This window comes from Athene noctua, chromosome 6 (genome assembly GCF_965140245.1).
Source record: "Athene noctua chromosome 6, bAthNoc1.hap1.1, whole genome shotgun sequence".
NCBI classification, from domain to species: Eukaryota; Metazoa; Chordata; class Aves; order Strigiformes; family Strigidae; genus Athene; species Athene noctua.
In genome coordinates, this window is record NC_134042.1 from 26,666,976 (window position 1) to 26,694,905 (window position 27,930).

Genomic DNA, 27,930 nt, shown 5'->3' on the forward strand with positions numbered 1-27,930 from the left:
TGAGGCGCGAGGGTCGGGCGGCGCCGCTCTGCTCCGCGTTCTGCCGGCGAGGTCTGGGCGGTGCCTTACCCCCTCTTTGTTGCAGGTGCCGACCTGGAGGCCTCGCTGCTGAGCTTCGAGAAGCTGGACCGCGCCTCCCCGGACCTGTGGCCCGAGCAGTGTAAGTCCCGCGGGCCCCGGCCGGCCGTCAGCTGGGGGACGGGCGGGAGGTTGGGGTGCTGCCGGTAGAAGCGCTCATCCCCCGCTGCCCTCCGTTTTCTTTTTTCAGTGCCCGGGGTTGCCGAGTTCGCTGCCTCCTTCAAAAGCGTGAGTGGTCGCTGCTTTGTTTTTCGCGTTTCCCCTCTTCCTGCGTAATGCTAGATCTGCTGTTTCCTCTTGTGGGCTTTACATCTGTGTTCTATAAAACGTACCTCAATTATAGCTTTAATATATGCTAGCATAAATCCTTTGTTTTTAATCTATTCTTTTTTATATATATACCTTATGCAACTTACTGTGAATGAGAATTACAACTTGGAGGAAATAAAAAGTTTTAAACTTCAGGAAACCCCACTTTTTATACCGACTTTGGGTTGTGGGTGGTAGTGTGCCATTTTTAACTAAAAAGTCCCGAGAAAGCTAGAAGACGAAGATTAAATGTAAAAATATCTCTACAGAGCACCCAAAATTCATATTTTGCTGTCAGTGTAACTAGTTTTCAATATGAGATCAGACTTTTTTGTATAATTCTAGAAATGCACTTGTGTGAGTATGAACTTTTATTTTTTTTCAAAACAGCCTATTACAAGTTCTCCTCCCAAGTGGATGGCTGAATTAGAAAATGATGATATTGATATGTTAAAGGGTAAGTATGGACATTATGGGTAGGAAGTAAGGTTGCTAAAGCAGATGGGAATTCAGCATGCAGTTAAATGGCTTAAAACACTTGTTATTTAAATGTTCTGGAGGCAGCCCTGTGGCCTCAGATCTCTGGCCTTCACATTTGCAGAATCTCCAGCTCAGGAGTCTCTTTATCTTGTTAATGATACGTGTTTTTTATTAATCTGGTTATCTCCAAGAGAATATCCAGATGTTAGTGGCAGGCTGATTTTTCAAAACAAGCATGCAAGAACTACTTGAAGCAGTGTAATGTTACATATGTTTCAGTTACCTTGCTCATTAGTCTCTCGCTGCTTAAGTGTAGTGGATGTCTCCTGTATTTTGAGAAGTGGCATGAATTTTTGGTGGGTCTCAGCTGATCAAACTTGGTGAGCAGCTTAGACTTGTTGACTAGCTTGTTCAGAGGTGCTCTATGCATGTGTCTTCACTCACAGATCCAAGATCTCTAGCTGAACAGTAGGGCTGTATGAACAAGTTACAGAAGGGCTAGTTAGCATGTAGATTTGCTGCATGTTACAGCTGTTAGTTTGCAGTAAACATCCTTGAGCGTGCTCTGCCTCTCCTGTGAATTCCAGATAAACTGTTACAAAGTGTAAATGGCACAAATGAACTTTGACTTGCTGCAAGAAATGTTCTTAAGCGAACATTATTAATGTATAGTAAGTCCGTTCCCTCCCATGCTCTATTGTAGCTTGTTTATGTAGCAATGCAAATTTACAAGAACTTCCAGAATATGGGGCAAGTTGCTTATTGCAGTGGTGGCAGATGACAGACAGTATGAACCAGATCTGTGGCTGTCTCTTTCAGCAGAGAAAGCTGGTCTTTTTTCAGTGTGTTAAAATCAGGGGTGGCATTGGCTTGAATTTTGAACATACTCCGTTGCCTGGAAATGGACCTTGGCAGAAGTATGATTTGACTTGCTCTGTGTAGTAGTAAACAGGTAAACTGTCACTAGAGGGCTATAGTGTTAAAATTCATGCTTTTCTCTCTTAGAGTTGGGGAGCCTCACTACGGCTAACTTGATGGAAAAAGTTCGTGGCCTGCAGAACCTGGCTTATCAGTTGGGACTGGATGAATGTAAGTGCTGTATGCAGAGATGTGACTGACTGTATTGCAAATCTTCCCACTAAGGCATGTGTGCATGGTACATTTGTAGCTGGAAAAGTGTGTTAGTACATTTCAAGTGTCTGACAGTCACAGTTAGTGACCTTCCAAAACAGGATGAGCTTACATCTCCAACTTACAACCTACCTGCATGAGGGAAACATCTTAGCAGAAGTAACAAGAGGTCATATATCAGTCTGGTGTTGCCTAGTGGCACATAGACTTCTATTCCTGACTGAACTTTGCCTTAGATAAATCAGGTCACTTTGCTTAATTTACTAAGCCTATTTCTCAGAATACTTGTAGCACTACTTCTGTCAAACTTTGTGCACTGCCTCCACAGTGGAACTCTCACTTGTGTGTAGGATTCTCCTGTCACTTAGTGTTCATGTTGTTTTCTGCTTCTGTAGCTGCTATTTTTTCTGCACTCAATTGTGGCAGGAGGTGATGTCATTGAGTACTAAAGTTGACCTTCATCCCACTTATAAACAGCCAATTTTTATCATTCTTTTGAAGAAGGAGCTGCTTTCATCAGCACATTTAGGATGGTGTTGTTAACAGGTTGTTCCACTTCGAGGATTTCAAGAGTATTGTGTTTCTTTTAAATGCTACCTGTACATACTGATGCATTTATTTTTTTCTGCTTAATTTTGCTCTAGCATAGGCCTTAGTTGCAGTTACTCTTGGGCTACACAAAGCACCAAAAGTTTTAGAACTTACTTTTACCTTCCTTTCACTGGATAACAAAAAGCGGTAATAGACCTATAGAGTCTTTCTAACTGTAAACCTAGGATGTCCTAATGCTTTCTTATTAACAGATCATTAAGCCTATTTTAACACACTCTGTGCAAGTTTATTTTGCCTCCAGTGCTAACATCTGCTAAGATTGTGTAAAGCATTTAGTGGAGTAGAAGTTAAAAGTATAACAGTGTAAAACTGAGTCAAAAATTGGCTGATGATTGGCTTTCTCAGTTAAGCTGTAAGCTTATATATGAGGCAGCTTTGTCCTGCTAAATGGAGCTTAAGCAAAGCCTGAGTTACACTAAAGCTAACAAGGTGGTTGTTTCCTCAGCAATGTTTGTTGCATGCATTTCCATTTATTTTTACTGAGAAGAAATAAATACGGAGAGAAGACAACAGTGAAATACCTGAGATCCAACAGTTATAACCTTTAGTCTATAGTAACTGAAATCTTGAATTTTCAAGCTTTATGAAAGCTCTCCATGTTTGTAACTTCTTGTCACTGAAGTCAGTCTTTCTTTAGGCTATAACACATTGAATGCTTTGTGTGTCACAATATACATTTATCTTAGGAAATTTTTTCACAGAAAATTAGATGCATAGAGTTTCTTGGGACTTTTTTTCCTAATCCTGTTCTTAAGTTGTTTTCTCTTACAGACTTTAAGTGAGAGAACAAGAAGAAAAATCAAAAAGACCTGTTCATTAAAGTTAAGGGACTGGGGGTGTTGGTCCAGAGGTGTTAGATTCGATTATATCTTTGTATATTGAAACTTGATAGTCTCCTATCTGACTGTTGATTGAAACTGGCTATCAAAACCAGGATTAAAACTGCTGCCGACCGGTCTCCTCTAGATGGCAGCATGAGGCTTCCCATAGAAGTCTTGCTACTTTTTCATAAAACCGGACCCTATCTGTTGAGTGACTTTGTAGTTATGTTGTGAGGTCTGTTACTGAACCAGTTCACAGCACATTTCATGTTAATTTTGCATTAGAGTTCATCAGGCAAAATGACATGTGGGACTGGGTACCTTTTGAAAAGTTTATTCGACTGCTTCAACAACTAAAATTGAAATCTGAACAATTGATTTGACGTGATGTAGTTTGATACATTAATAATTACTGAATTACATGCGTTGTTTCTTAAATTCATATGAACTGTCTTACTATTTTGTCTGTATGAGTGGGCTATCTTGACAAATTTGGAGCAAATGTGTTGAATGCATTGTCCATCTTTGCTGCTTTTGTCTAGGAATGACTGAATACTATATCTGGATTCCATATTCTTATATATAATTCCTGATGTCCCTAAATTTTTGGCCATGGATTTCTCAATTCCTCCTTTGGTTGCTCACTTCTCAGAGATTTATGTTCTTTATAACTTTCTCCCCTCTTTTTTCCCCATAGGGTTGCCTTTACTTTCTGTAACTCTATTTTGTTGAATGCCACACGGCTTCTGTGAATCAAATGAAATTGTTAATATAAAATTTACATTTTCTTTCCAGCTTGTTTGACATCTGGTTTGATTTACAATTGTCCTCTGCTTTTAAAAGTATCCAGTTTTACAGTCACTGCTACTTCACTGGTCTGCACTTTAAGCTGCATATTCTTATGTGATGTAATCATTTAAATCTTAATTAGTTCAGAGTTCTGTGAAAGTTTTTTTTTTTTTTTTTTTGTTGGATGAAACTGAGTAGACTTGACCTGCTTGGATTGTAACAGTAAGTTCACAAAACAGTTGACTAGAAGCTTCAGAGGTGACTTTTACTGTTAGAGTACTGTCTGAGATACCATGAATGTCATTCAGGTTGCAATAATGCTAACAGAGCTTCCCCTGATATTTTACATGGGCATCTGAGTAGTCAGGCTTCTTACCCTCTGTTATGATTTCCAAGCAGTATAGCACATACTTGTTTAGACTGTAATAACTTTATCTGATAGTGCATCAGTCTCTTGAGTGTGTGGGATGATAATGCCAAAGGAGACCTTTGATAACTGAAAATGGTAATACTATTTTTGATAATGCTGGTTTCCTCCTCCTTGTCTGAGGGTTCAGTTACTTCTGCCTGAATAAGGTAACTGGTGATCTGTCCAGCCATATATCTGATTCTTCTAGCTTCAGTAGTACCCAATACATTAAATTCCTGCTCAGACAAAATAAATTGGTTATTTTTTGTGGTGTTTTACCTTTGTAGTTTAAAAAGACTTCTGTTTGGCAAATATTTTGTACCCTTGTCATTTTTTTTAACCAAATGAATAAGTGAGCACATTGCTTTTTAAAAAAAGAAATATTTCTGGATGTGTGATCTCCTGTACTTTCATTTCCCTTTTACTAAGGTGCAGGCCATTAAACTGCCAGTAGAAGATGGGTTATCTTCCATTAATCAGAATTTCTTATTTGCACCATTTAATTTGCTGATAATTTATGTTGAAGATCTTTCTTGTGGATCAAAAAGGATCTCCAAGGTGATCGTGTAGAATCTGTTCTTCAGCTTTTCTCGTAGCATGCTAGTAGGTGGATTCTTGCTCACTCACGTCTGTTAGTTGCAGAATACTCTTCACTTCGTTAGCACAGAATTCACCTAAAGGGTAACCTTCCTTGAATGAAGCAGGATTTTTTATAGCATGAACCAATGATTAATTTTAAAATTTTTATTCTCCTCCTAAAGGATAGGCTATCCTTGGGTCTCTGGTTTGTGTATTTATTCTTTGCTACAAGGTGGTTCTGGAGTTCTCCAGAAGGTTCCAAGCTCAGGACCTGGTATCAATAATAATAATAAAATCTCTTAAAAATAAATTATTTTTCAACACCTTTTCTGAGGTTGCAGCCTGTATTTCCCTACCTCCTTTTTAAGCTATGTAAAATTCTACCTCGTCTTCTTGCTTGTTACTGCTTTTCTCTTTGTGCTTCAGCTCTCTCATGAGAGCTCCTCTTTTCCTTCTATTGAGTTATTTTATTGGTTAGAACACACTGAAACCATTTTTATGTGTGGATTTTGCTGTCCCTGTTAATGTGGATATTGTAAGGGTGGGAGGAGAAACAGGGTCCAATGAACACACATACTTTTAATTGTTCTCGTACTTAGGTTGACTTTGGGAGGCATAGTATCACTGCTGAACGTGAGCTGCAGCCAGTCAGCCAGTCTCATCTCTGCTGTTGGTAGAAGTCTGGCAAAAAAATTGTAGGCATACTGCCTTGTTATGGGCTTTTCCCCACTGCTGTGTCCCTCCAGCTTTGCTTGGACCAGGGTAGTGAGCACCACAGAATGAGGAGACCCCAGCTAATGTGGCAAGCAAGAGGGAGGTAGTTCTTAATCTGGGAACCCAGTCACAGATCCTGACTCAATATTTGTGGCCCACAAAGCAGCAAGTTTCAAACAATTTGTGTAAATAACTGCAAATTTAGGTACATAACTGGTTTTCCCTTATGTGACCTATTACAGCTCTGGAAAGTGCACACGTTTCTAGTAAGCAAACTTAACTTGGTGTTAAGATATTTTTATTATTATTGATTGCAGTTATTTTTAAAGATCTGCTCTGTCATCCTTTTGAATATACGTATATGGAGATGTGTATCTGAGAACTACATACACAGAGAAAAATATGTTTTTCCTAAAAAAAATAAAAAGGTAAAATTAGTTTTTTTCTAAATGTTGGAACAAACCAATGGTGAAAGTAACAGATAGGTAGGAATGGGAAGCAGGAAAGCTCCATGTCACTGAAGGAATGTGGTTGTTCGGGGACTTTCTGAAGGCCCTGCTATTGCTTCCCTGTGAATCTGACATTTTTCAGATAACACCTGCTATACGGATTCAGAAGTCCTAAAATGTGTGTGTGTGTGTGTGTATATATATATACACACACACCTGGTATCACAGCCATGTTTATAAAATCTGATTCCAGAGAGGTTATCTGGCTGCTATGCTATTGCGTTACAGCTTCTGTGATATCACTACTGCAAGACTTCCTGAAAAGTGTATACTTTTTAAGTCCTAGTGTTTGTGGAGGTAGTGGTGCTTTTGTGTATTATTGGCCTTAAATATTAGAAAATGTGGGATAACTGAACCCACAGATGTGAATACCATTTATAATTTCCCTATCAGTGATTTTTGCTAGTGTTCTCATGTTAAATTTTACTTTGGAGTTGAAGCTGTTTTGCGCTTTGCCTCCTGTAAAATTAGGAGTGTGAATAACTGTATTATCTCATGTCAAATCCTCACACTCTTTCAAGAGCAATGAGACAGTGACCACGTTCAACCAAGTCTCCCAAGTCCTCTGTGGTTTTGTGTGCCCTAGCTTTCACTGGACTGTAGCAACTCTGCTCCTATTTTCTTTGTAATGATGATTTATTTTCTGTATGTATTCAAACAAACTAAATACCAAGGGTACAGTGGAAGAACTCTGTGATGCTAGCCATCATGGGCCCAAGAATTAGATCTGGATGAACTAGGAGATGTCAGGTGAACTGCAAAAAGTTGGCCATCTTGTAGCACCACAGAGTGATAAAGGAAAAGTCAGCCAGGGTTTAATCGGTCAATGATAGTTTTCCTTAATACGAAGAATGAGTAAATGACTAGGAGTTTTTAGCCTGGAGAGAGACAACTGGTGTAATATGTGAAAAAGATCTGTAAAACTGATTAATGCAGAGAAAGTTTGAGTAGGGAATGACTTCACTTCTTCTCATAGTGCAGGAGCCAGAGAGAGTAAAATAGCACGTCAGGACAGATACAAGGAGGTACTTGTGCTGTGCATTAAAGTCAGAACTCATTGCTGCTGGAGGTTGTGGGCACAGAGTTTATCTCGCTCAGTAAATGAGACAAATTATTGGAAGATAAATCCATCAAGGGTGTCTGACCACAGAGAAGTCACCAGTGGCTTGGAAATCTTGCAGATGCAGAAAGCTGGGAGAGGTTGCTAGGCAGGTACAGCTATATGCTTCCCTGCTCTTAAAATCTTCTATAGGCATTTGCCATCAGCACATCAGAGTCAGGGTGGTGGGTTGGAAGGACCTTTTGTTTGACAGTGGGGATTTTTTGTTTATTTATTTATTTTAGTAATAGGCTAAACTGCACGGTAGTTAAGCAACCGCTACCAGAAATCACTGAGGTGTCCCTGTAATGGAGAGACCCTTCCAGAGACTGCAAGAGACAGATGGGCACATGAATGAGGAAACAGCTACCTTACTCCCAAGTTAAACAGTCCTTGGTTGTGAACTGTAGTCCTCTGTAGCCTCAGTAGCCTCTGAAATTTCTGGATAATCATAAAGGAGCCCTTCTGAACTCTGAGCTATTTGCAGATCACCACTCTTTCTCAGATTGGTAGTCTTCAGTTTTTCATTTCTCTCAGATAAATGCTGTCTACATTGATCTCTTGCCTGCAAGTTCATCTTTTCCCTTTGGCAGGATTTAACTGTAGCATATTTTGAAAGATGTATAGTTAATTCTGCTTGTGTTCCTTGCAGGCTATTGTCTACATGGATTATTTTAGAGCTAGGATAGCTCTTCCCTACATGGTTGAATGTGAACTCATTGAGTTGGTTGGGTTTTTTTAATTTTATTTTTCCTTTTTTTGATGCTGATCTTAGGTAGGGTATGTTTAAATCAGGGTCTCCATCTTTGGTGGACTGAACTTGTATTATCAAACTAAAAAATACGGCATGACAGTTATTAAATTAACTCTGTATAAGTTGAATTAGAGTCAAAGTAAGGAAAGGAGGGAGGACAGTGTATCCTTTTGCTGAAACATCTCTTTCCTTTTGTGTAATGGATTGTCTTTTCTAGGAGTGTCTACATGTAGTACCAACATGCAGTGTATAGGCTCCAGGCAAAACACCTGGCCTTTGTACACAAACAGGCTTGTATCAGTGATGTAATTGGTCAGATAAAAATACTTCCTGACTATAACCACTTTTTCTTTAGTCATGAGTCAATCAACCAGAGGCTTTTTAAGCTCAGAAGCCTTACTTTACATTTATGAACATGCTCCGACTTCCTGCACTACAGTTGCCTAGTGTGTTTTCTAGTTGCTTAGTGCCTTTTTTGGTCTGTGTGTATACTTGTTTGTAATAAATGTTTCAGATTCTTACAGTTTAGGAAATCAGGTAAGTAAAGATTGTTTTATTATTCAGGGTGCCGGTGGGGTGTCTGTCCCATGGCATCTTCTGAAACCTCTCATTGGTCCATTTTAGTAAAAATTCTGTGTCCGCTCTCTAGTCTGGGAAGTTGCATGAAAAAGTAAACTGAATTCTTATGGTCTCATGTTAGCAAAAATGAGGTTTTGGAATCTATGTAGAAGAGCAGACTTTTTCCTGAACATGAACTCTTTCCTTATTTCCTTGGACAAACAGACTACTTAAAGTGTTGTGGTGGAGCTGGAGGAGAGAACTGACTTTAGGAGAAGGAAGGAAGAAATAAAGTGAAAGGATCACGTGATGTGGACCCAAATCTAGATCCCACAACAGTCTTGGTGACAGTTATTAGAAAGATATAGCAATGTTCTTAACATCTTGACTGCTGACAAAAGAGTAAGGAGCATGCTCACTTTTTCTTTGTTAAAAGCTGGCACTTCCAGAAGTATTAATCTGAAACAAGAAGGAAGAAAATATGTTTTGGAATCACCTACGTTGTTCTAAATATATTGGATTTGGAAGAGAACATTGTGTGCCAAGTCTAGAGCTAATTATGTCCTTAAACTTAAAATACACAGTTTATTTACTCCTGCAAGGTGAGCTGTCCTGCATAGGAGGAAGCAGTTTGAGGTGCATGTACTTCAGTTATTTCTGCTCTGCTTAGAATTTTCTTTGTAGCAACGTTTGTTTTTTTTTCTTGGTTAGTTTCTACATTCCCTGCCTTGCTGAATGAATCTTCATCATGTTTCAGTTTTGCCTGAAAGCATATTTCTCCCTTATTTTGTTATTTAGTACTGTGTTTGGCAAGGACTTTATGTGAAATAGTATACTTCATGTGCTTCAAAGCTTGAAGGCAGAGTTTTATAGCCGGACAACAAAATTATGCTCTTTGGACACTGGATTTCTGTAATATGCAGTTAGCATAAGGATTTACTTAGCAGAGTTAGTAGACTTCTCCCAGGAAAAGTCTTACATTTTGGGTGGTTCATTTGTGGGTTAGGAGATGATCACAGAGTTTTTCAGGAGTTTCACACAATCAGGTGAAATGGTGGTTTTTGTTTTCCTTCGTAGGAAAAAATAGGGAGGCTGTTTTCAGTTTACATTCATAGTAATTCTTGGTCCTTATTTGACTGTTTCAGAGAGGTGAAAAGATAGCTTACATTGTCTGTTAAGGTGTTTATATGGCCCTGTCACTGTGATGTCCAAGCTGCTATGATTTCCATGTGAAACCTTGGCCTTTCTTCTGATTCTCTTTATAGCTTCCTCCCACACTGTAGATCTGCTTCTTCATTTTAATGCACAGCACTATAGTAAGAGATACTCTGCATCTACAGAGGGACGAGGAAATCACCTTTCCTTATACTGTTCACTGGGTCGCTTATTTACAAGCAGGATTCTTCCAGGGCAGCTCCCACTGGAAGAGCGAGACATCAGAATACTGGCTTGAAACTGCCATTCATACATGATCTGTGAATTGGCTAATTTTGACATGTAGGTAGTTAAGAAATGATTACAGTGAGAGGAGTCATGACCTCAACTTTTCATCATCTCCATTGGCTTGTGCCCCAGTTTGGAAGTGAAGAAGGTATAGGAAGTTTTAATTGTACCTGTGTGATTTATCCTCAGTCAGCTCTTTAATTTCTTCTGGCTGTCTGAGGTTTCCGACACGCTGTAAATTTCTCCAACTTTTTCATTATCTGCAATTTCTTTATGACTCATGAATCGGAGTGGAGAGAGAGTGTGGATTTACAGCAGAGATAAACATGTCCATAAAGTCTGTATCTGTGTCAGTAATTGTACTGCTGTCAGTGACTGTCCTGTTTTACAGGTCTCTCTTGGGAGAGGAACACGCTTTGCTACCAGTGTCAGAGAAGTGTTCGCTTTGATTTGCATTAACTTGCCAGGAGATTAGGTTGTGATGGTGAGGATGGAAATTGAGCCTGGACCTTGGCTGCTATTGTTTTTTTTAAATATGTGGGTGTGTGGTTGAGTTGCCATCCATGTGCAGACAAAAAAAAAGCAGGTCCAAACTGTTGTTAAATACAAAATCAGAGAGATAGCAGTCTACTGATGGTATCAAATGTGATACTACCCATATGCATAAATTGTGCATTCTTACCATAAAACAAATGCTGTATCTAGGTAACTGTCATATATGGAAAAAATACTGCATGAATCCTTAGGGTGTTCTCTGTCTGCTGGTGAAGTAGAATAAATATTTCTCTAAGCTTCAAGAAATTTCTGCATCTTCGCCTTCTTCCCCCTCCCTTACTCTGAGGGTAAAGTGCTATTGTGGATTTCGATGGCGAGCACTAATACAGCATCCAAGTCTCCAGGCATTGATGACTCTGCTTGTTGCAGAACGAGGTGTATACTGCTGGAGTTTGAGAAAGGGGGGGGGGGGGAATCTCTAAAACTCTCCTAAATGTGTCAAAAGTTCAAACTTCTGCAGTTTCTCTTTGCTTTTATTTTCTGTTTGTCTGTTGTTGATATTTGTGTATGTCAAATCTCCTTTTGTTAGATTATATAGTTTGGGTTGATTTTTTTTTTTTTTTTTTTTGACTGTGACTTACTAATTTTTTGTCACATTAAGAAGGTAATTATTTTCTCACAGAATTATTTTTAAATATTCGAAGTGACTGTAAAAACCCAAGTTTCCATTATGTCAGGTATGCATTAAGACCCCCAGTTGCATCTGATTGCGTTTTTCTAAGGCTGCTGGACCCTTTTTATGGAAGGGAGATCATAAACAATGTACACTGTGATTGTGTAGATAGCTTTTAAATGTGCATAGATGTAGGAGTGTTAGAAATGCTAAGATGATATCTGCCACTGATCGGTTGTTAATTCTGGAGCCTGATGTTGGAAATCTAAAGGTGTGCTTTTCGAGTGTTAGACAGCGTCCATCTAGCTCTGGTAACTTTTCCAAAGTTATATATAAGGACCATGTGCTAAATGACCCAATAGCTGGCATATAACTGTGCTCTTAAAACTGCTGTTTTAAGAGCTTAGTGAGTCATGATCTTAGTGAGTGATGAGTGATGCTCAATGCAACAGCAACATTCTAAATAAAAGCTGAGTTACTGTGAGATGCTTTTTACCTGATCTTTATTGAAACATGTCTTTTTTGCCTTTTCTCTCATATTCCTCCTCTCCTTATCTATGTCCCCATACTTTGTGGATCTGATTTTGTTAAAACAAAGGTTGCCTCTGAAAGGTACTTCAGCCAGGATGTATTATTTACTTTATTAAAACAAAACAAAACCCAAACCAAAAAAACCCAACAAAAAACCCACATGAAACATTTGTGTTATACCCTGGTATTCCTTTTTAAAAATGACTCTTTTGAAAGTCCCCTTTGGCTCCTATAGTTTGTTTGATAGTAGGAAGGAATGCTACAATAGTTTGATCTACTCTGGAAAAGAGTTGTTGAGTTTATGTTGACAGAGGGAACGTTGATCTAGATAACTTCCTGTGGTTAAGGGACGGAAGTGTTAGTTGGGAAGGAAGAGATCTGATTAATATGGAGACTGACCACACTGCTTTGAAGACTGTGGAATCATTCATCTGATCCATCATTTTTTGTATGCTACTCTAAAAAGTAATTTGTGCTTTGTGAGGGCATCTGGAATACTAGCACTTGTCAGTTAAGCAGTGGCACATGTTGTGCAACCACCAGGGTGTTTGTGTGGTGTCTGTTCTTGGAGGCTTTCCAGACCTTGACTAAATAAAGCCTTAAACAACATGGTCTGACCCCATCAACACTACATTGGGTAGGAAACCTCCTGAGTCCTTGCAAGTCAGATCATCCAGTGATTTGATGATTCTGTGATCTAAGAGCTTTTCTAGAAGTAAGTTAATTCAAAGCCTGCATTCCCCAATCTCAGTTGAACACAGCACCAAACAGTTGGCTCAGCTTAGGAGCTTTGAGCAGGTCTTGGGTGCAACTCCGTGGTCTGCCTCCATGTTAGCAGCGTGATTAGGAACAAGAAACCAACAAATTCTTCTATCACAGTGGTGGCTTTCATGCTTTTTAGGGATGATGAATGGACTTCCAAATACTGCTATGCATTATGAGTCTATGCAACTTGGGGTGGGAACCTGTGTTTTTGTGTAAGGGGATACAGTCTATTCAGTATCTTTAAGCAGAGGAAGAGAATGGTCCTAAACATATGCAGAGATTCTTGTGTGTGTCAGCTGAAATGAACAGTGAAACCACCATCACCTGTCTAGACAAGCAGGGGGTCATTGGGGCTTGACTGAAGAGCTTTTAGCCACAAAAGTAAAGGAATGGCCTGTCACATTAAAGCATTTCTACCTGCCACATGCTTGGTACAGAAAGAAACATGACTACAAACAAAATGTTCTTACATTATACTGTCAGAAGCCTATTTTTTGCTACTCTCATTCTGACAGGATAACTTGTAGACTACTGTCAGTGGAGGAATTGAGGATGGAGAAAAGTTTGATCAAGCATAAGGTTATGTGCATTTTTCCATTACGGTTTAAAAACACAAAAATGCCAAACAAATCTCAGGAGGTTCTCTGGCAGGGACTCTCAAACCTTTGCAATTGGTCTGTATTTATTGAAAATTCTTTTACCATCTGTATCTTTAGCCAATTAAAACTTTTCTGTGTTAATAGAACACTTGCTCTGTATTTACAATTATTGGAAAGATTATCCCTGTATCACCTCTGTCTAAAATGCAGGAGTGAAGAGAGAATTTTCTTCCACAGTATGGGTAGCTGGACCTATCTGCAGAGCAGCAGCTGATCCTAGTGAAAATTGCACTAGGGTGTGACTTTGGAGACCTTGGTTCAGTTTCTGGCTCTACTGGCACTACCACTGTTCTGCTTTGTCAGTTTATTTGACTTCTCACATGTCCCTCCATATTTCCCCAACTGTAAGGTGGAGTTCATGTTAACATTCTTTGACAAGACACTGGAAAAATCACAGATTTAAAAAACCCAGCATATAAAGCCTTTATTAAGTATCCTATATGCTGTTTGTCGTTGTCCCCTGCTTGCTGCTATTATATGCCAGAGGAAGATATCATCTAATGATGATATAATGGGTAGATCATCAGGAGAAGTAAAATGAGAATGCGGTGATGAAACAGATGCCAGTATCAAGTGCTCTTCAGCCTGGGACCCAAGCAACGTAACGCAAGGCTTTTCTCAGCTGTTTACACATATATATATATATAAAATGTTTCTATTTGCAAGCAGCATAAAGGTTAAGAATTAGTAGTATGTATCCATACTAATACCAGGGATTATTTACCTGTTTGGTGGCATGTTTGCTAGCTCAGAGGTGGTGGGAGTTACTTTATATATAAGGATCAGTCTCACTGTTTTCGTTCAGCCAGCGTTCGTGCTTTGAGAAAGGAAAAATATAATGTATTTGTCAAATAGACTGAGAGGGGGTATTGCTATATTCCCTTTTTGTTTTTCTCTATTTTGGATGAGGTGATAATGCATACAAGGCTATGTGAAAAATCTAGCTAGTATTTTGTTGCTTTATTGAGTGGTCTCAGTTTTTCTGAGCATGAAGTCTTCTGTAAGATCAATAATGGACTCGCCACCTTACCTCTTGCATCTCCAGTAAATGCAGCTCTGAACATCCTGTCTGTATAATGTTGCTAGAGAAGTCTGATAGTATCTGTCTTTTATTGCCTCATTAACTTGTGAGCATTAGAACAAGATAAAAATGCCCTAAAGCCTCTTATCTGATGATTGTTGTAACCTTCTGAGTGCCATTAGTTTAAGTTTGCAGTCAAATGCTTCCCCTGAGTATAAGGAGCACTGATTAAACCTGAAGTGTCCCCAGAGGCTTTTACAGCTGTCATGGGGTGGTGGCTGCCCCTCTCCAAAAGGAAGAGGGGAGCTGGAGGTCCCGGTGGGGCGGCCACTCTGCAGACCTCCACGTGGCTGCCCCAGCTGTTCTGCTTTGCCTAATGAATTGTTTTACAAGGAGAGGCTGGATATTGTCATCACAAGCTGCCTTCCCCAGGGACTGAAGCCAGCCTGATAATGACTAATGTTAGTGATAGTAATTGAAGTGTGATGGCTCTCCAGGGACTTGCACACACGTAGAGCTGTCAGGCACTTGTGGCTGGTACAGTCCCATGAATACCTCAGAAATGCTTTTTAATTGCTTGACTTTCATAACTAGTTCCCATATATCTCCTGCAGAAATATACATTTTATGGGGGGGAGGGGAAAAAAGCTGAGGACTCTGCTATGACCCTCGGTTTACACATGTCGTTTACTGCCCTGACATGTTTCTAATGAGGATGGCTCTGTGTTCTTGCTCACCTCGGGTCTTGGTGTGATTCTGCTTGGTGTCTCTGCACAGGCATGTACAACTGATTTTGCCTGAACATACCTTTTCTTTTATATCTAAGCTCTGTCTTCTATAATACTCATCCTTGATGCATGGAGACTGTACTTGATTATAAAAGAAGTCAGTAACTTTAATTCAGAATATCAAAGGATCACTGGTGTTAGATAGCATGAAAGTAATGATAGTTATTTGGGTTTTGTTAGGCATTGATAACTGGATGTAAGATGAATAAAAATCTTGTAAAAACATAGCGTATCCATGTGTCCCAACAGAACTGAAGTTTATGGCCATGAGATTTTTGGGGTTTAGGACAGAGAAGTGACCAATCTATATAAAACAGAGTGGGGTTTTTTTCCTGAAAATTTTCTCCTTTAGAAATGCATTGTTGAATATAGCAGTGGGCTTGAGATAAAAATAGCTGGAGTGCGAAACTGTACTCCGGACCTCCAGGATAGCCTTTTTGTGTGGGGGTTGTGGTTTTTGGTTGATTGGGGTTTTTTGGGGGTGTTTTTTTAGTGTTCTATTGGGATTGGAAGATGCAACTCATTAAGTTAATGTTTTCTGCCAGTAATAGCATAGATCACAACATTATATCAATTCAGGAAACAATTTTTAACAGGACCATGAGAATTGCCAGACCCATATTCTTGCAGTATCTTGCCCCTGACAGTGGACTTTGTCAGTGTAAAACTTTGCTCACTGTTTTGCACAATTGCAGAGGAACAGGCAGAGAGAAGTTTCTTGCCAACCTTCTCCAACAGCAGTTGGTGTATTCCTTTAAATGTGAAGCTTCTATAGCTTTATCTATTGAAAATATACCTATTTCTATATTTTATGCAATACTACTTCAGGATCATGTTAAATTTAACAATATAATGCCATATGATTTTTAATTAAAGAGCTAATAAGTGTATAAAAGCTTACATTTTCTCTCCCAGCTATATCCATTAGTCTAATAAAGACTTTATCTCCTTGCAAATTTTGCTTTGCCTTTATTTCCTCTTACAGATTTCTTTAGACTGATTTCATTATTGTTCCTCTGAATTTTTTATTCATTTTGCTATAGTTTGTTTTCATTAAACAAATCTAACTTTAATGGCTATAAAAGGGCTTCTCATGTATGAATTAATTTGATCTGATGTGATATTGTTGTACTGTCCTGAGAGCTCACTTGTGGCTTACTTTGCTGCTTATAAGGCTGCGAGTCTATAGAGTGAATTTAACAGGTCTTCTCTGTCTCAGTGCTGGCTTGAACAGAGGAAGAATGACATCCATGTTGCTACTACTTGAGGAAGCTGGGAGGAGAGAATGGATTTATTGACAAAGCTGAGTGACCAAGAGGGAGAGCTTGGAAAAGAGATAGGAAAAGGGAGACCTTGCTGAATGGAAAACATTTTCTTCATCCTAGTTGTTGAGACTTCTTGGAAGTGTATGTTCACCAGATACTTCCCAATTGCATTATACAGAGAGATAAAAGGATAGACTGGCTGAAGGCAGGGTTTTTAATACTAGATCGATCATGAGACTATGGAACAGATGTACAAGGTCAGACAATAAGAGCAATGTGCAGGGAGGGGAAGGGAATGAACCTAATTTTTTGGTACTAAGTCTCATTTTGGTTTCATCTTTGTCTTTAGAGACTTTTTTTTTTTTTCATCTTTGTTTTAGATCACTCCGTTCACTCTGAAGTCAATGTGAAGTATCTTAGTAAATTCAGGATGAGTTAAAATAGATCATGCTAGTTTGTTGCAGCCACTTTATGGATTTAAGTGTTGAAAACAGTGTTTTGTTGCTCTTACTCATATGTTACTCTGTAAATGTAGGTCTATCTGATTTCAGGCCTAGGAGCAATCTTCTGAGTAGACTAAAATTTAGAGAGCAATTATTTCTCTTTCAGAGCATTCTAAAAGGCCACTCCAGGAAATGGAGCCTGCAAATGAGACCCAAACTGAGCTGTGGGAAAGATGTACAGTTCAGAAGGACTTAAGAAAAATTTTGATCATGTGGTTAGGAGGCTGCTTTGAATTAAATTCATGTCTGAATTTCCTTGTTTAAAAACTGCCTTTTTTGGGAAAAAATCCACAACTATCTTACTAAAACAAATTAATAGTGATGGAGAATTTACTACATACCTATTGCTTACTTTGCTATTAAAAACCCAACTCTTGATCTAATGTGAATTTGTCTGAGTGCTGAGACATTTTGCGTTGTCTCTGTATGTATGGGAGGGTTTTGCTGTGGCTTTCTGAGTTCTAGCTAGAGATCAAAAAAGGGTGCTAAATGCCATTGCCAGCAGAGTAAACATACTACCTCATCATATTCATTGCAAGTTTGTTCTTCACCTCCCCCCCTCCAGTGAAGTGCTGGCTCTTAGAAATTTATTTTGGTAATAAAACATTACTTTATACTTACCCATGAAAGCATGTTTGAAGGCTGTTTGTGGATTCTTCAAAGTGTCCAAGAGATTGTTGTCACACTGCAAACTCATAATTAAATCTGATGAATTAACACACAGAAAGTTAAGCTCATAACTTTCAGTGGTTAACTTAGGCTCTTAAAATGTGGAACCAAACCGGTGGTTGGCGTGCTGTAATTCAGTTGTCAGTCCCAAAATGTTATGTATTGATGGTTTTTCGTTCTGAGAAAATGGTGGGTTTATTCTTTAAGAAATTTTATTCTTGCAGAAATTTTTGGTCACAATGAGGAGAGAATAAAGTTGTATTTACTGCTTTTCACATTTGTAAGTCTTGACAGTAAAGCTAAAGGATGTAGTTCAGTTATTTTCCTGTGATTTATCTTACAACTTTTTACTGTAATAGAGGAGATGGGAATAGGAAACGCCATGCTGCGTAAGTAGAGATTTTCAGTTCATAATTTAATTTTGAGGAGATATTTTTACTGGTTGGTTGCTAGAGCACACGCATAAGACTAAAGGTAATTGAAAGGCATCTAATAACTGATTAAGCAGATTTTTCTTGTGTTTGGAGCATTGTTTTAGTGAAAGCTGGTGAAGCCTGTTATAAAGTTCAGAATATATTTTCTGTGTGGAAATTATTTCACACTGATAGGGCATTTCTATATGGAGAGCTTTCTGTATATCCACATATTGTTTAAACTGCACAAAGTATCAATTATTTTGGTGTCAGTACACTGTCGTGTAAAATCTGGCTTTCCAGATATTTGGTGATGTTTTACAAACATCAGTATTATAAATAACATAAGTCTCTCTTTAAGTCCTTGCACAATGTCTCTGAAACCTATTGTTAGGTTTTAAAGCTTTCTAGATTCATCAGCAATTCAAGAAATACTAGCTCCGATTTTCTTCAAATTAAAATGTGACTTCTGTTTTCTCACTCTGGGATTTAAGCTCTGTTCTACTCAACCAGATAAAAGCACATTTGATCAGTAACTAGAGGGGAATCCGTGAAGAGTCCAAGTGTTGTAGTAAGCAGCGTTGGTGCCCTTCTGGTGGGCTGCTGAACTGTTATCCTGTGGTAGCTCTAGAGGGCTCTCTGCTGTTGGAAATGTTACATTTCCAATGAATTATATGACAGAGGTCTTAATAACCTGTTGGTCATTAAAGAACTCATAACACTTTTTTGCAAATGTTAACCTCATTGTCATCAGCAAAATGCAGCATATGCAATTAGTATCTCATTTTCTCCAGTGTCAATTAGAGTTTTTAATTTTTATTTTGAACTGTGTTCTGCTCTGCGTGTAAATGACTGTCACTTAAGTTACAACATTTAAGTAGTGTAGGAAATAATGTTAGTGCATGCACTTTTTGAAGTTCTTTGTGTAACATATAGTAACTGTATGTGCAAGGACAGGAAATAATTATCCTAGCCTTTATTGTAACCATGCAGTTTGTTACTGTAGTAACCTTCGAAGTATAGGGGCATTGTTAAGGGAGTGTTAGAAATAAATGTGTAAAATGCATGACTAAAGGAGACAGGATGAAAGCATGAACAGTGATTTTTCAGCCGAGTAATAGGTGTTTGTCATGAAGTTGTATCAAGTGGCATTTAGAAAGGAAGGAATACCTATGTAATACTTTTGGTTTTTTACCAAACCCTGCCTTTGTGTGTTAAAGAGAGACATGAATCCTGCTTCTGACTTGGTGGATGTGCAGTATCATGCTGGGTTCAACTGGGTATGATGTATCAGACTTGGTTACATTAAAATGGATTTTGAAATGGTTAGTGGAAACGAGTCATGCAGTTAAAAAGTGTGATCTTGTGTTCTCTGTTCTAATACTAAACTCTATTCTCTTAGTTTTGTAGGTTTGCTTTTTCATATACATAGTTTTGTGTGTTGCATAAGGGAGGCCGATGGCTTGGGAAGCTAGCTGGTAACATTTGGGGGGGTTGACATGCAGATAAGAATGCAAGGCAGTTGAGTAGGTAAGCCTTTTCATGGGGTGCATGCACTCACATAAGCAGCAGTGTGTAGTAATTTCAGTGCAAATGCTGACATAGCCAAGGAAGAAACATTTACTGCCATGAATAACAACAGTTTGCATCTTCTGGAGCCATTGTCTTTGGTTTCAGAAAGCCAGTGCTGCATTGCTTTCACTTGGTTGTGTTTTGAAAGCTGTGGAGACTAGAAGTAACAGGAAATAACATCTGTGAAGACTAGGAATAACTGCAACATGATTATAGTTTATATTCTCCAACACATTTGGGTGTCATGGGTTGGATGTCCGTTATGGATGGTGCTACTGTTTTCTGTATGATAGAGGGCTTATGTACTGAGGGAGTGAAAATAATTGTTGAGTTTGCTCAGTGAGCTACCCAGTAAGAACATGCACGCATGTCCTGCTTTACCTGCAATGTGGTGAGCTCTGTCTTGTGTACTCTGCAAAGCCCTTGCTTGAAATCACTGTTGTGAATTTACTGCTGAAGGGGGAAAAGGTGAAGTATGGCTAGATTCAGGAAGGGAGCAGGTTGTTTTATTTTCACTGGTAGCATTTGCAGTTCCCCAAGCAATGAGGGCTGGAGAAGCTGGCTGGTGAGAGCCACATCTTGATTAGATATTTGGGCCTGTTGTAAAATCCTGTGATGTCTGCCAGTTGTGCCAGTGTAGAAATCTTCCTTACACAGTGGAGGAAAGGTATTGAGAAATCTTTCCTGTAAATTCAGATTTTTTTTCCTTCTTCTAGGAGCTACTTTTCATATTAGTAGGAAAAATACGCTGAATTACCCCGTCTGCATAAAACACAAACTAATAACAATTAAGCTATTGATTACTTTTTCAGGCAGTGAAAAGATGCTTCTTCCAGGATTCATTTTGCCATGCCATCCCTGACTTCAGACACCTGTCACACATGAGTTCAGGTTGTAAATGAATTTGAATGCTCATTCCTCCTAGCATTTTGGATGTATTTATTGCATGTACTACAACTTTTCATGTCTGACCACTGTAATTTGAGAGGAAATCATGTATTTTTTTTATTTAAGGGTTGTACTAGTTCAGTTGAAGTGGGAATTATATCAGTTTTAATCCTAGTGAAATTTCTGCATAATGACATCTTAAGCAAATTAAAACCTTCTATGCAACTATTGAGCTTGTGCTTATAAATGTAGAGGGTAAACACAGGTATAGTCATAATGTTGAGCTACATTATATTTTGGGTTGTTATTTGAAATATATTTTCAAGTAATTGTGATTGAACTGAAATAATTTGTGACATACATGTGGAGTGGCACCTGCATCCTCTATTATTTATGCTTTGACTTGTTAGTTTTGAATACTTTCCTAGTCAGTTAATAATCAATCTACTGAAGTGACTGAACAAAATGTCTCATAACCGTGTCTCAGAATTAGCATTAAAGAAATGCTCACAATATGTTTAAACTGTATGTTGTTAAACCCTGTCAGTTTTGAGATCTAAATAATTTAGGAAAAAATGAATTAAAAATACCCTTTTGGCTATTGCATCTGCCTGAGGGACATTCTGCTTTGGAGGATTTAAAAATACAATGCCTATGTTTATTTCCAAGTTGAGCTGTTCAGAAAAGTCACTCAATGCCAAGGAGGATAGAGTGGAAGTTACTTGGCACAAATTTGTGTGGAGAAGAAAAGGAAATAAATGTTTTCTATAGTCTTCCATTCCTAGCTGTTTTATGGTTAAGTAACTATAGTGCATAAAATTCAGGTGAATGAGTTTCAGAGATCGCTACACAACTGCAAGGGATAAGAAGAAAGTGGTTTTGACCAGTGGTGGCCTTGAACCTTCAGAGACCTGTATATAAGCTTTATGTTATCTGAAGCTGTGTCCTAATTGCCTTAAGATGTATTAAGTGCATGTGTGAGTCTTTTCACTTCAGGGTCTGATTTTTACTGAGTACTCCATTTCTCTGTTTAAAGATAGAAATTACTTTTTTTGTTAGCCATTTTCACTTTCTGGTAATCCAGCAGCATCCCTGAGCTTCTGTGTCTTCGTCTGAAAGTGCAGTAGCATTGTTTGTTGCATTTGAAAACAAGTTCAGTTGAAATTATTATAGCAAAAATAATTTCAAGGTTGTAACAGTCTGTAGTTTTTCAAAAAGCTGAACTTTATATGTAAATGTATATATTAGTGTTACCTGGCAGTTGTTTTCAGCACTACTCTGAATGTTTTATTGGAACTTTTAAAAATACTTCTAATATTTTTATTATTGTTTTGGCCCAGTTTCACCACATCACCTGCTCTGTTTAGGGAACTCTTTTCAGCCAGTCCACACCCTGAGCCATTAAGATGGTAATTCTGTAGTTGCAGTGGTGGTAATTCTAGTTGCCATGGGTGGCAATGCCTACTCTCTGAAGAGCTGGCTTGTGAATGCTTATATGAGCTTCTGGCCTGAAATCTATTGATCATGCTAGGGTCACTGTAGCGCATTTCCTGGGCTGAAGTTGCAAGGTCCTTGGTCTCCAGGTTGCCTGCTGCTTCCCTGTTAGAATTCAGTGTGCCAGACCCACGGCACCCCTGTCTTTCATGAATGGAATTCAAAAAGACACTTACATTTCCATAAATAAATTAGGAATTCAGTAGCTTCTTCCGGCTAATCAGGGTAGGCTGATAAACCTTGCTAGCTGTTTAATAAATGAATTGTGACTGATTACCTATTAATATGGACGCCTCAGGAATTCACCCTGGGGGAAGCAGAGCAGTGAAATAGAGAGGGGCATGGCCCCCTGGGAAATCAGGGCTTCATGTTTGCAGCTTAAATATCTCTGTGAAGTATCAATAAGGAGGTAATTGAATTTTGAACACAAACATGAGCGCCGGATGGATGAAGGAGAGGGGGGCTCTGATCATCTCTTCATGCCCCTTCATACTCCCCTCCCCTTTTCCCTTAGAGACCACTCTAGTGAAGATAGATGCTAAATCCATTAAATAAAGATTAGACTCTGTCGTGGTAGAAAATGGCAGCTTAGCTAGATCCCTGGGCAAATTGGGACCTTTAGCAATACAGAAAATTAAAATATACATTTTTAACAAGTGTGCTGTCGACACAGTAATAATGACTGTGTGGCTTGTGGGGTTTGCTCACCTTTCAAATCTGCTTTTGTTTGGTTATATCACTTGCTCTTGTTTTGAAACCAGCCTGCTTGGTCTCTTTGAAGCAGAGAAGACTTAGGGGAAAGAAGGGGTTTTTCCCCACCTTGCTTTCTGTCTTAGGCACTTTTTCTTGGCTCTTATGCTTGTAATAGTATAGAAAATCAGTACTCTTGTATTTGAATATGGAAATAATTAACTTTGGCTTAACTTTGTCCTGAAAAGTAGTTGGAAATAGTCTAGAGGAAGCATAAAGATTATATTGGAGAGTGAAATGTAAATGTGATCAGGGTTTTTTAAAAGGGGTTTTATTATCTAAGCACATGTCTTTTATTTACTCCAGATCAATTTTTCTGAGTTCTACCATTATGAGAAACATTAGTGTAGGGGTGTGCATTGTAAAATGTCGGTGTTCTTTCTTGTCATGCAGTGAATTGTAGAAACACAGCTGAAGTGACCTTTAGTGGGGTGACAGTCTTTCTTTATGATACTGTGCTAGGTGTAGAATGTGATCAGGCCTTATTCACAACTTCACATGCTCTATATCCTCTGTTGCAGAAGGTCAGCAGATCCTCCTGAGTTGCAGGCAGAAGCTCATCTGTCTGTACATGTAGAGGACCAATTGCTGTACTAGAGAGACTGCTCCTCTTGTTACAAATAAGATCATTCTGCAGAAGAAAATTGAAAATTGTTTCTGTTTAAAGTTTCTTAACAAGAAATGAGACTGAATTACTGTGTTCCTGGGGAAAGTTGCTGTTCCTTCCTCCTATAACTTTTTCTCATTACTATAGCTGGTTTTGAGAATGCAAAGAGAAAAAAAAAAAAAAAGAAGGATTTATGCTTTGCTGAATTACAATGGACCAAGACAGTAGTAACATGGGGACTTATGTCTATTCTTTCATGGCATGTCCCTGATAACACCACTTTCCTCTTTTCAGACTCCTCTCACATTTTAGCAGTCATACCTGGAAAACCATTGATGCTGTATCCTCAGCTTCAGCTGCGAAGAATTGAAACCAGCATCATCTTGGCTTTGGTTTAGGAAGAACAAAAGTAGATATTATTAAGTAAGAAAAGTATTAATATACACGGCTCCATCCCAGAGACAGTAATGAGTGTGCCAGGAATGTCTTGGCTTCCATCGACTCAGAGCTGCTGTAGATGTGGAAGAGGTTTTCCATCTGTTTCCCAGACTATCATCTGCTTCCACATCCCAGCAGTTTACTCACTTGCCTTTTGTCAGAGGGCTTCTGGGTTGTCAATATCTGTTCTTTCATCCAGCTGTGCTTCTAGCAAGGAGAAAATGTCTAAGCTGGTTCAGTCTTGAGGATTCTCTTTCATGGTGTTGACATCAAATTGAGAATGAATAGGTACCATCCCTTAACTAAATTGCTGTAATTGATTATGTATGTGCTGTAGCCTGTCTGAATTTAAGAAGCAGCAAGATTTCAAACCTCCCTTGGTAGATTACAGCACTGGGTTTACCTTTGGCCAAGTATGTTGATCATTGCTTATTTCTTTCTTGAGACTTCCTGGCCTTTGTCCCCTTGCAAGGGGACAGTTCCTCTCTGGAACCACACTCTTCTCTCCCCATTTTTCAGTCTGCTATTTACAACCCATCTAATTTCCTTTAACCTTGGCTGGCCCCTTTCAAATAAGTGATCAGTGCCTTGTTTCTCTCATGCTACTGGCATTCTCAGCCTTAGGGTATCATCTGTCCCTCTGCCTGTTTTGGAGATTTTGCTGCTCTCTTCTCTCTGCATTCTAAACTTAGACTGATCATCTAGCTCAAGAGTCTTCCTTTGTGTATCCTGAACTAAAAAGACAACTTTTGGTGGTTTGTTCTGTAGCTTCTTCTGAAAGCAGGCATGTGCCAGGAACCTCACATGCTTATGGCTTTTCACATATTAAGGCACTTAGTGATGCAGCATTTTAATTAAATTAACCAGAATTCGTAAATTTTAGGTAGACAGATTTTCCAGATCATCTCAATATGAGCTTTTAGAGTGATCAACACTCTGCTGGTGTTTAATCCATCAGACTGCCATATGGAGTGTTGAAGAGCAGAAGATCTGTTTATTAACAATTGTTTTTTTCACGTCAGCAAATACAGTTTTGGTATTTGAGGACCTGGGAGTGCAATTTGTTGCTGCATCTCTTACATGAATTATATCAACCTCATGCCAGACTCCATTTCATGTCCATCCCTCTTTTTTACTGAATCCAAGTGATCCAATAGGCTGTCTAAATGGCATGATAGACCAAGAGGGTCATTCCACCAGAGTCTCAAGAAGTTCTTCGGTTACACTATGGAAAAAGGAATGTGTCCAGATGTCCTTTAGGAGACATAGATACCTGTAGTGTCAGTGGTTTCTGCGAACAGTTGAAACACATTTAATGAAGCTTTGCAGTTTGAACAACCAGAATATGTTGCAATTCACGAAAGTCAGAAAGTTGTTCAACTTTAAGATTAAGCTGATCTTTTATTCACTCTGTATTAATAAATACCTGTCCTCAAGTTCTAGGGTATTTCCTGTGTTGGACTTCCTTAGCAATATAAGTTACCTGTCTCTTTAGAGTAGCAGTCTGTTCCATTTTACTGTGACATACAAGTTTGTTTCTACTCCTTTAGCTGAGTGAACTTTAGTTGCTGGTCAGTCCAATGGGAAAAATATTCTTCAGGCAAGAGGAGAAAACCTTTTTGTCTTGTGACTTTTAGATTGCTGTCTTCAGAAAGAAGTATTAGCCATTGTAGGATGGGAGATGAGATGGGCCCAGTGCAGGAATATGTTTTGCAACCTAGACATCAGGCTGTTCTTATCAAATCTAACTTAAGATATTTTCCACTGTCAGAACCTCCTGAATTCTCAGCAGGAGTAACATGCAGGCATTATTACTCATCCAAATGTTTTCATAACTATTGACTTATTTCCTTTCTTGGATGCATGACAGAATGTGGGCAATAAATGTGCTTATTAAGACAACTTCAATTTTGATCTCTGTTTAGGTATGGTATGAAGATGAGGGAACAGTTGATATGTGTTGATGATGATAGATGGTTTCTCACCTCTATTAGTTGTCCATCTTATCCAGCAGATGGCATTGAAAATGTATCTGCTGCTCTCTCTTCTCGCTGAGCAGTGCCTTAACTAAAGTCTGAAATCCTATAGGCTGTGCTTTTCCCTGTTCTCTGGTGCATAGCTGCAGATCACTTCCTAATGAGGATTTTGAGTGCCCCCTGCCTAGTGGGTAAAACAAAAGCCAACACATCCATGGATTAACAAGAAAAGAATTTAAGGTTGGTGTTCTGTACCCTGCAACAAAATCCTTTTTCAGGATTTCAAAGTATTCTTTTAAACATTTAGTATTCGGACAAGCCCTATCAATAATCTTCTCTGTTCTGACTTACACTGTCTGTTCATCTGCTTCTCTGCCAGTCTTCTTGGTATTTGTGTGATGTGGGTAAATGAGCAGTGATCTTTCAATAAGCTCAGCATCAAAGACAATGTTAAGCAGTCATCCTTTTCGATAGTCCTGCAGTACTCACTAGCTCAGACTTGCTTCTAGATTCCAGGGAGTGCACAAGTTCTTCAAGCCAGTGGCAGCATCTGTCCCAGTGAATGGCATTTCTTAGGCTGGTGGTGGTAGTAGGAGTTTGTAGGCCCTTTGCATCTGGGACACAGGGAGGAGGAGAGATTGTGGATGTTGATATTTAGAATCACTTAGCTTCTAATTAAATCATAAGGACAGTGGGATGTAGATGTGGCATAATGATTCAGATGGTAACTGGCTATGGCAACAAAGCTGAATCTTTACTATGCATGAAGAAAATATCAGTTCTGTAGTACTTTCTTTCCTGTCCTTTCTGTATTCTTTTATCTTTATTCTTTCTTTTCAGTAAATATGCTGTTTAATATAATTTCTGTACAAGCATTACTGTACTCATGCAAGGTAGTGTTTTATTACTCCTGAGCAGCCAAATAATTTGAAAGAAATGATAAAATTTATGTACATAAAACACAACTATCACGGGGAGTTACCATGAATGTCCACATCAGAACTATGCAGCATGTTTGCCTCATACTGTTTATATATATTGTTCTGTATTTCAGAGTGTTTAGACTACATTGGGAGCTAAGGAATATAGCTACCTTTCTAGAGCTGATAGGATTAAAAATGCCTTTTACCAGCCCCTTCATTTCCTTTATATCTGAGGACCTGAGTAGTGTGGAAACCAGAGCTTTTTACACTGTCTTCCTATTCCAAACAAAATGTCTGATCCCTCTTTTGATGACTGTGAACACTGCTGCTGTTCTGTCCCTCATTTAGTCTTGTGACCAGCTATGATGCTTGTCTCTCCATTAAGTCCAAGCATCCATGTTATAATCTAAATCATCTTCCATTTTTCTATATAACATCTATGGAATAAAACCTTTTCCAGAATCTTTTACTCTGATCTTAAATCTTTTTGCACATACAAAGATAAGGTCATCATTTTGACTGTGATCCATAGGTTCCTCCACAAACCTCCAAAGGTTTCTCCACACACTTCGGTATTGTATCAAACCACTTTTCATGGTTTTTTTGGGATTTTTTTTTTTGGTGCTTTATCTAATATACCACATCCAGTAATAGAAGGGCAGCAGACACTTCCAGTCTGTCAAGAATGCGAATTATTGTGAGCAATTGCTGTGTTTTCTAAGAAACAGGTTTCCCTGCATGGTTTGGAGGCATACAATGTAAACTTCCAGGGAGCTAGCTCATCTTCCTTCCACCAGCTGTACAGTGTGTATAGAAATCTTCGTAACTGTTAAGATGATGTATTTTGAGCGTGATAATTTTCAGTGTTGTCTTTTTTAACTGTGTACCTCTGTTGGGCTGTCTGTATTTATATAGTGTCTTTCCTAAGCTCCTTCGGGCAGAAATGACTTGTCCTGTGTGCACCATGTAGCCAAGTGGGTACCTGCTCAACAACAAAAAATTCCAGGCATCAAATTATTATTCAAGATGTACATCAGCATTGCTAGCTAGCTGTATTTATTTAAAAGTATTAGTCAAGCTAGCATCCTGGCTGTTTTCTTTTTGTTGATACTTTGTTGAACATGTTGTCTTCCTCTACTTTGGCATTACATGTCCTAACAGAAGATATGTGTGGGAAGAAACTTTGTGGAGTATTCCTTGTGAAGGGCTTTGATG

The 27,930-nt window shown here is 38.7% G+C and overlaps 1 protein-coding gene across 2 annotated transcripts in view; it reads left to right on the top strand.

The window, feature by feature from the left end:
- The window catches only part of LIN52 (lin-52 DREAM MuvB core complex component), a 52,361-nt gene that overhangs the window by 136 nt on the left and 24,295 nt on the right, over positions 1-27,930 (top strand). For both annotated transcript variants that reach the window (XM_074909937.1, XM_074909938.1), the window contains exons 2-5: positions 86-160; positions 269-306; positions 778-844; positions 1,873-1,956. In XM_074909937.1, the coding sequence (XP_074766038.1) occupies positions 86-160; positions 269-306; positions 778-844; positions 1,873-1,956 (264 nt within the window). The remainder of the gene's footprint in view (positions 1-85; positions 161-268; positions 307-777; positions 845-1,872; positions 1,957-27,930) is intronic.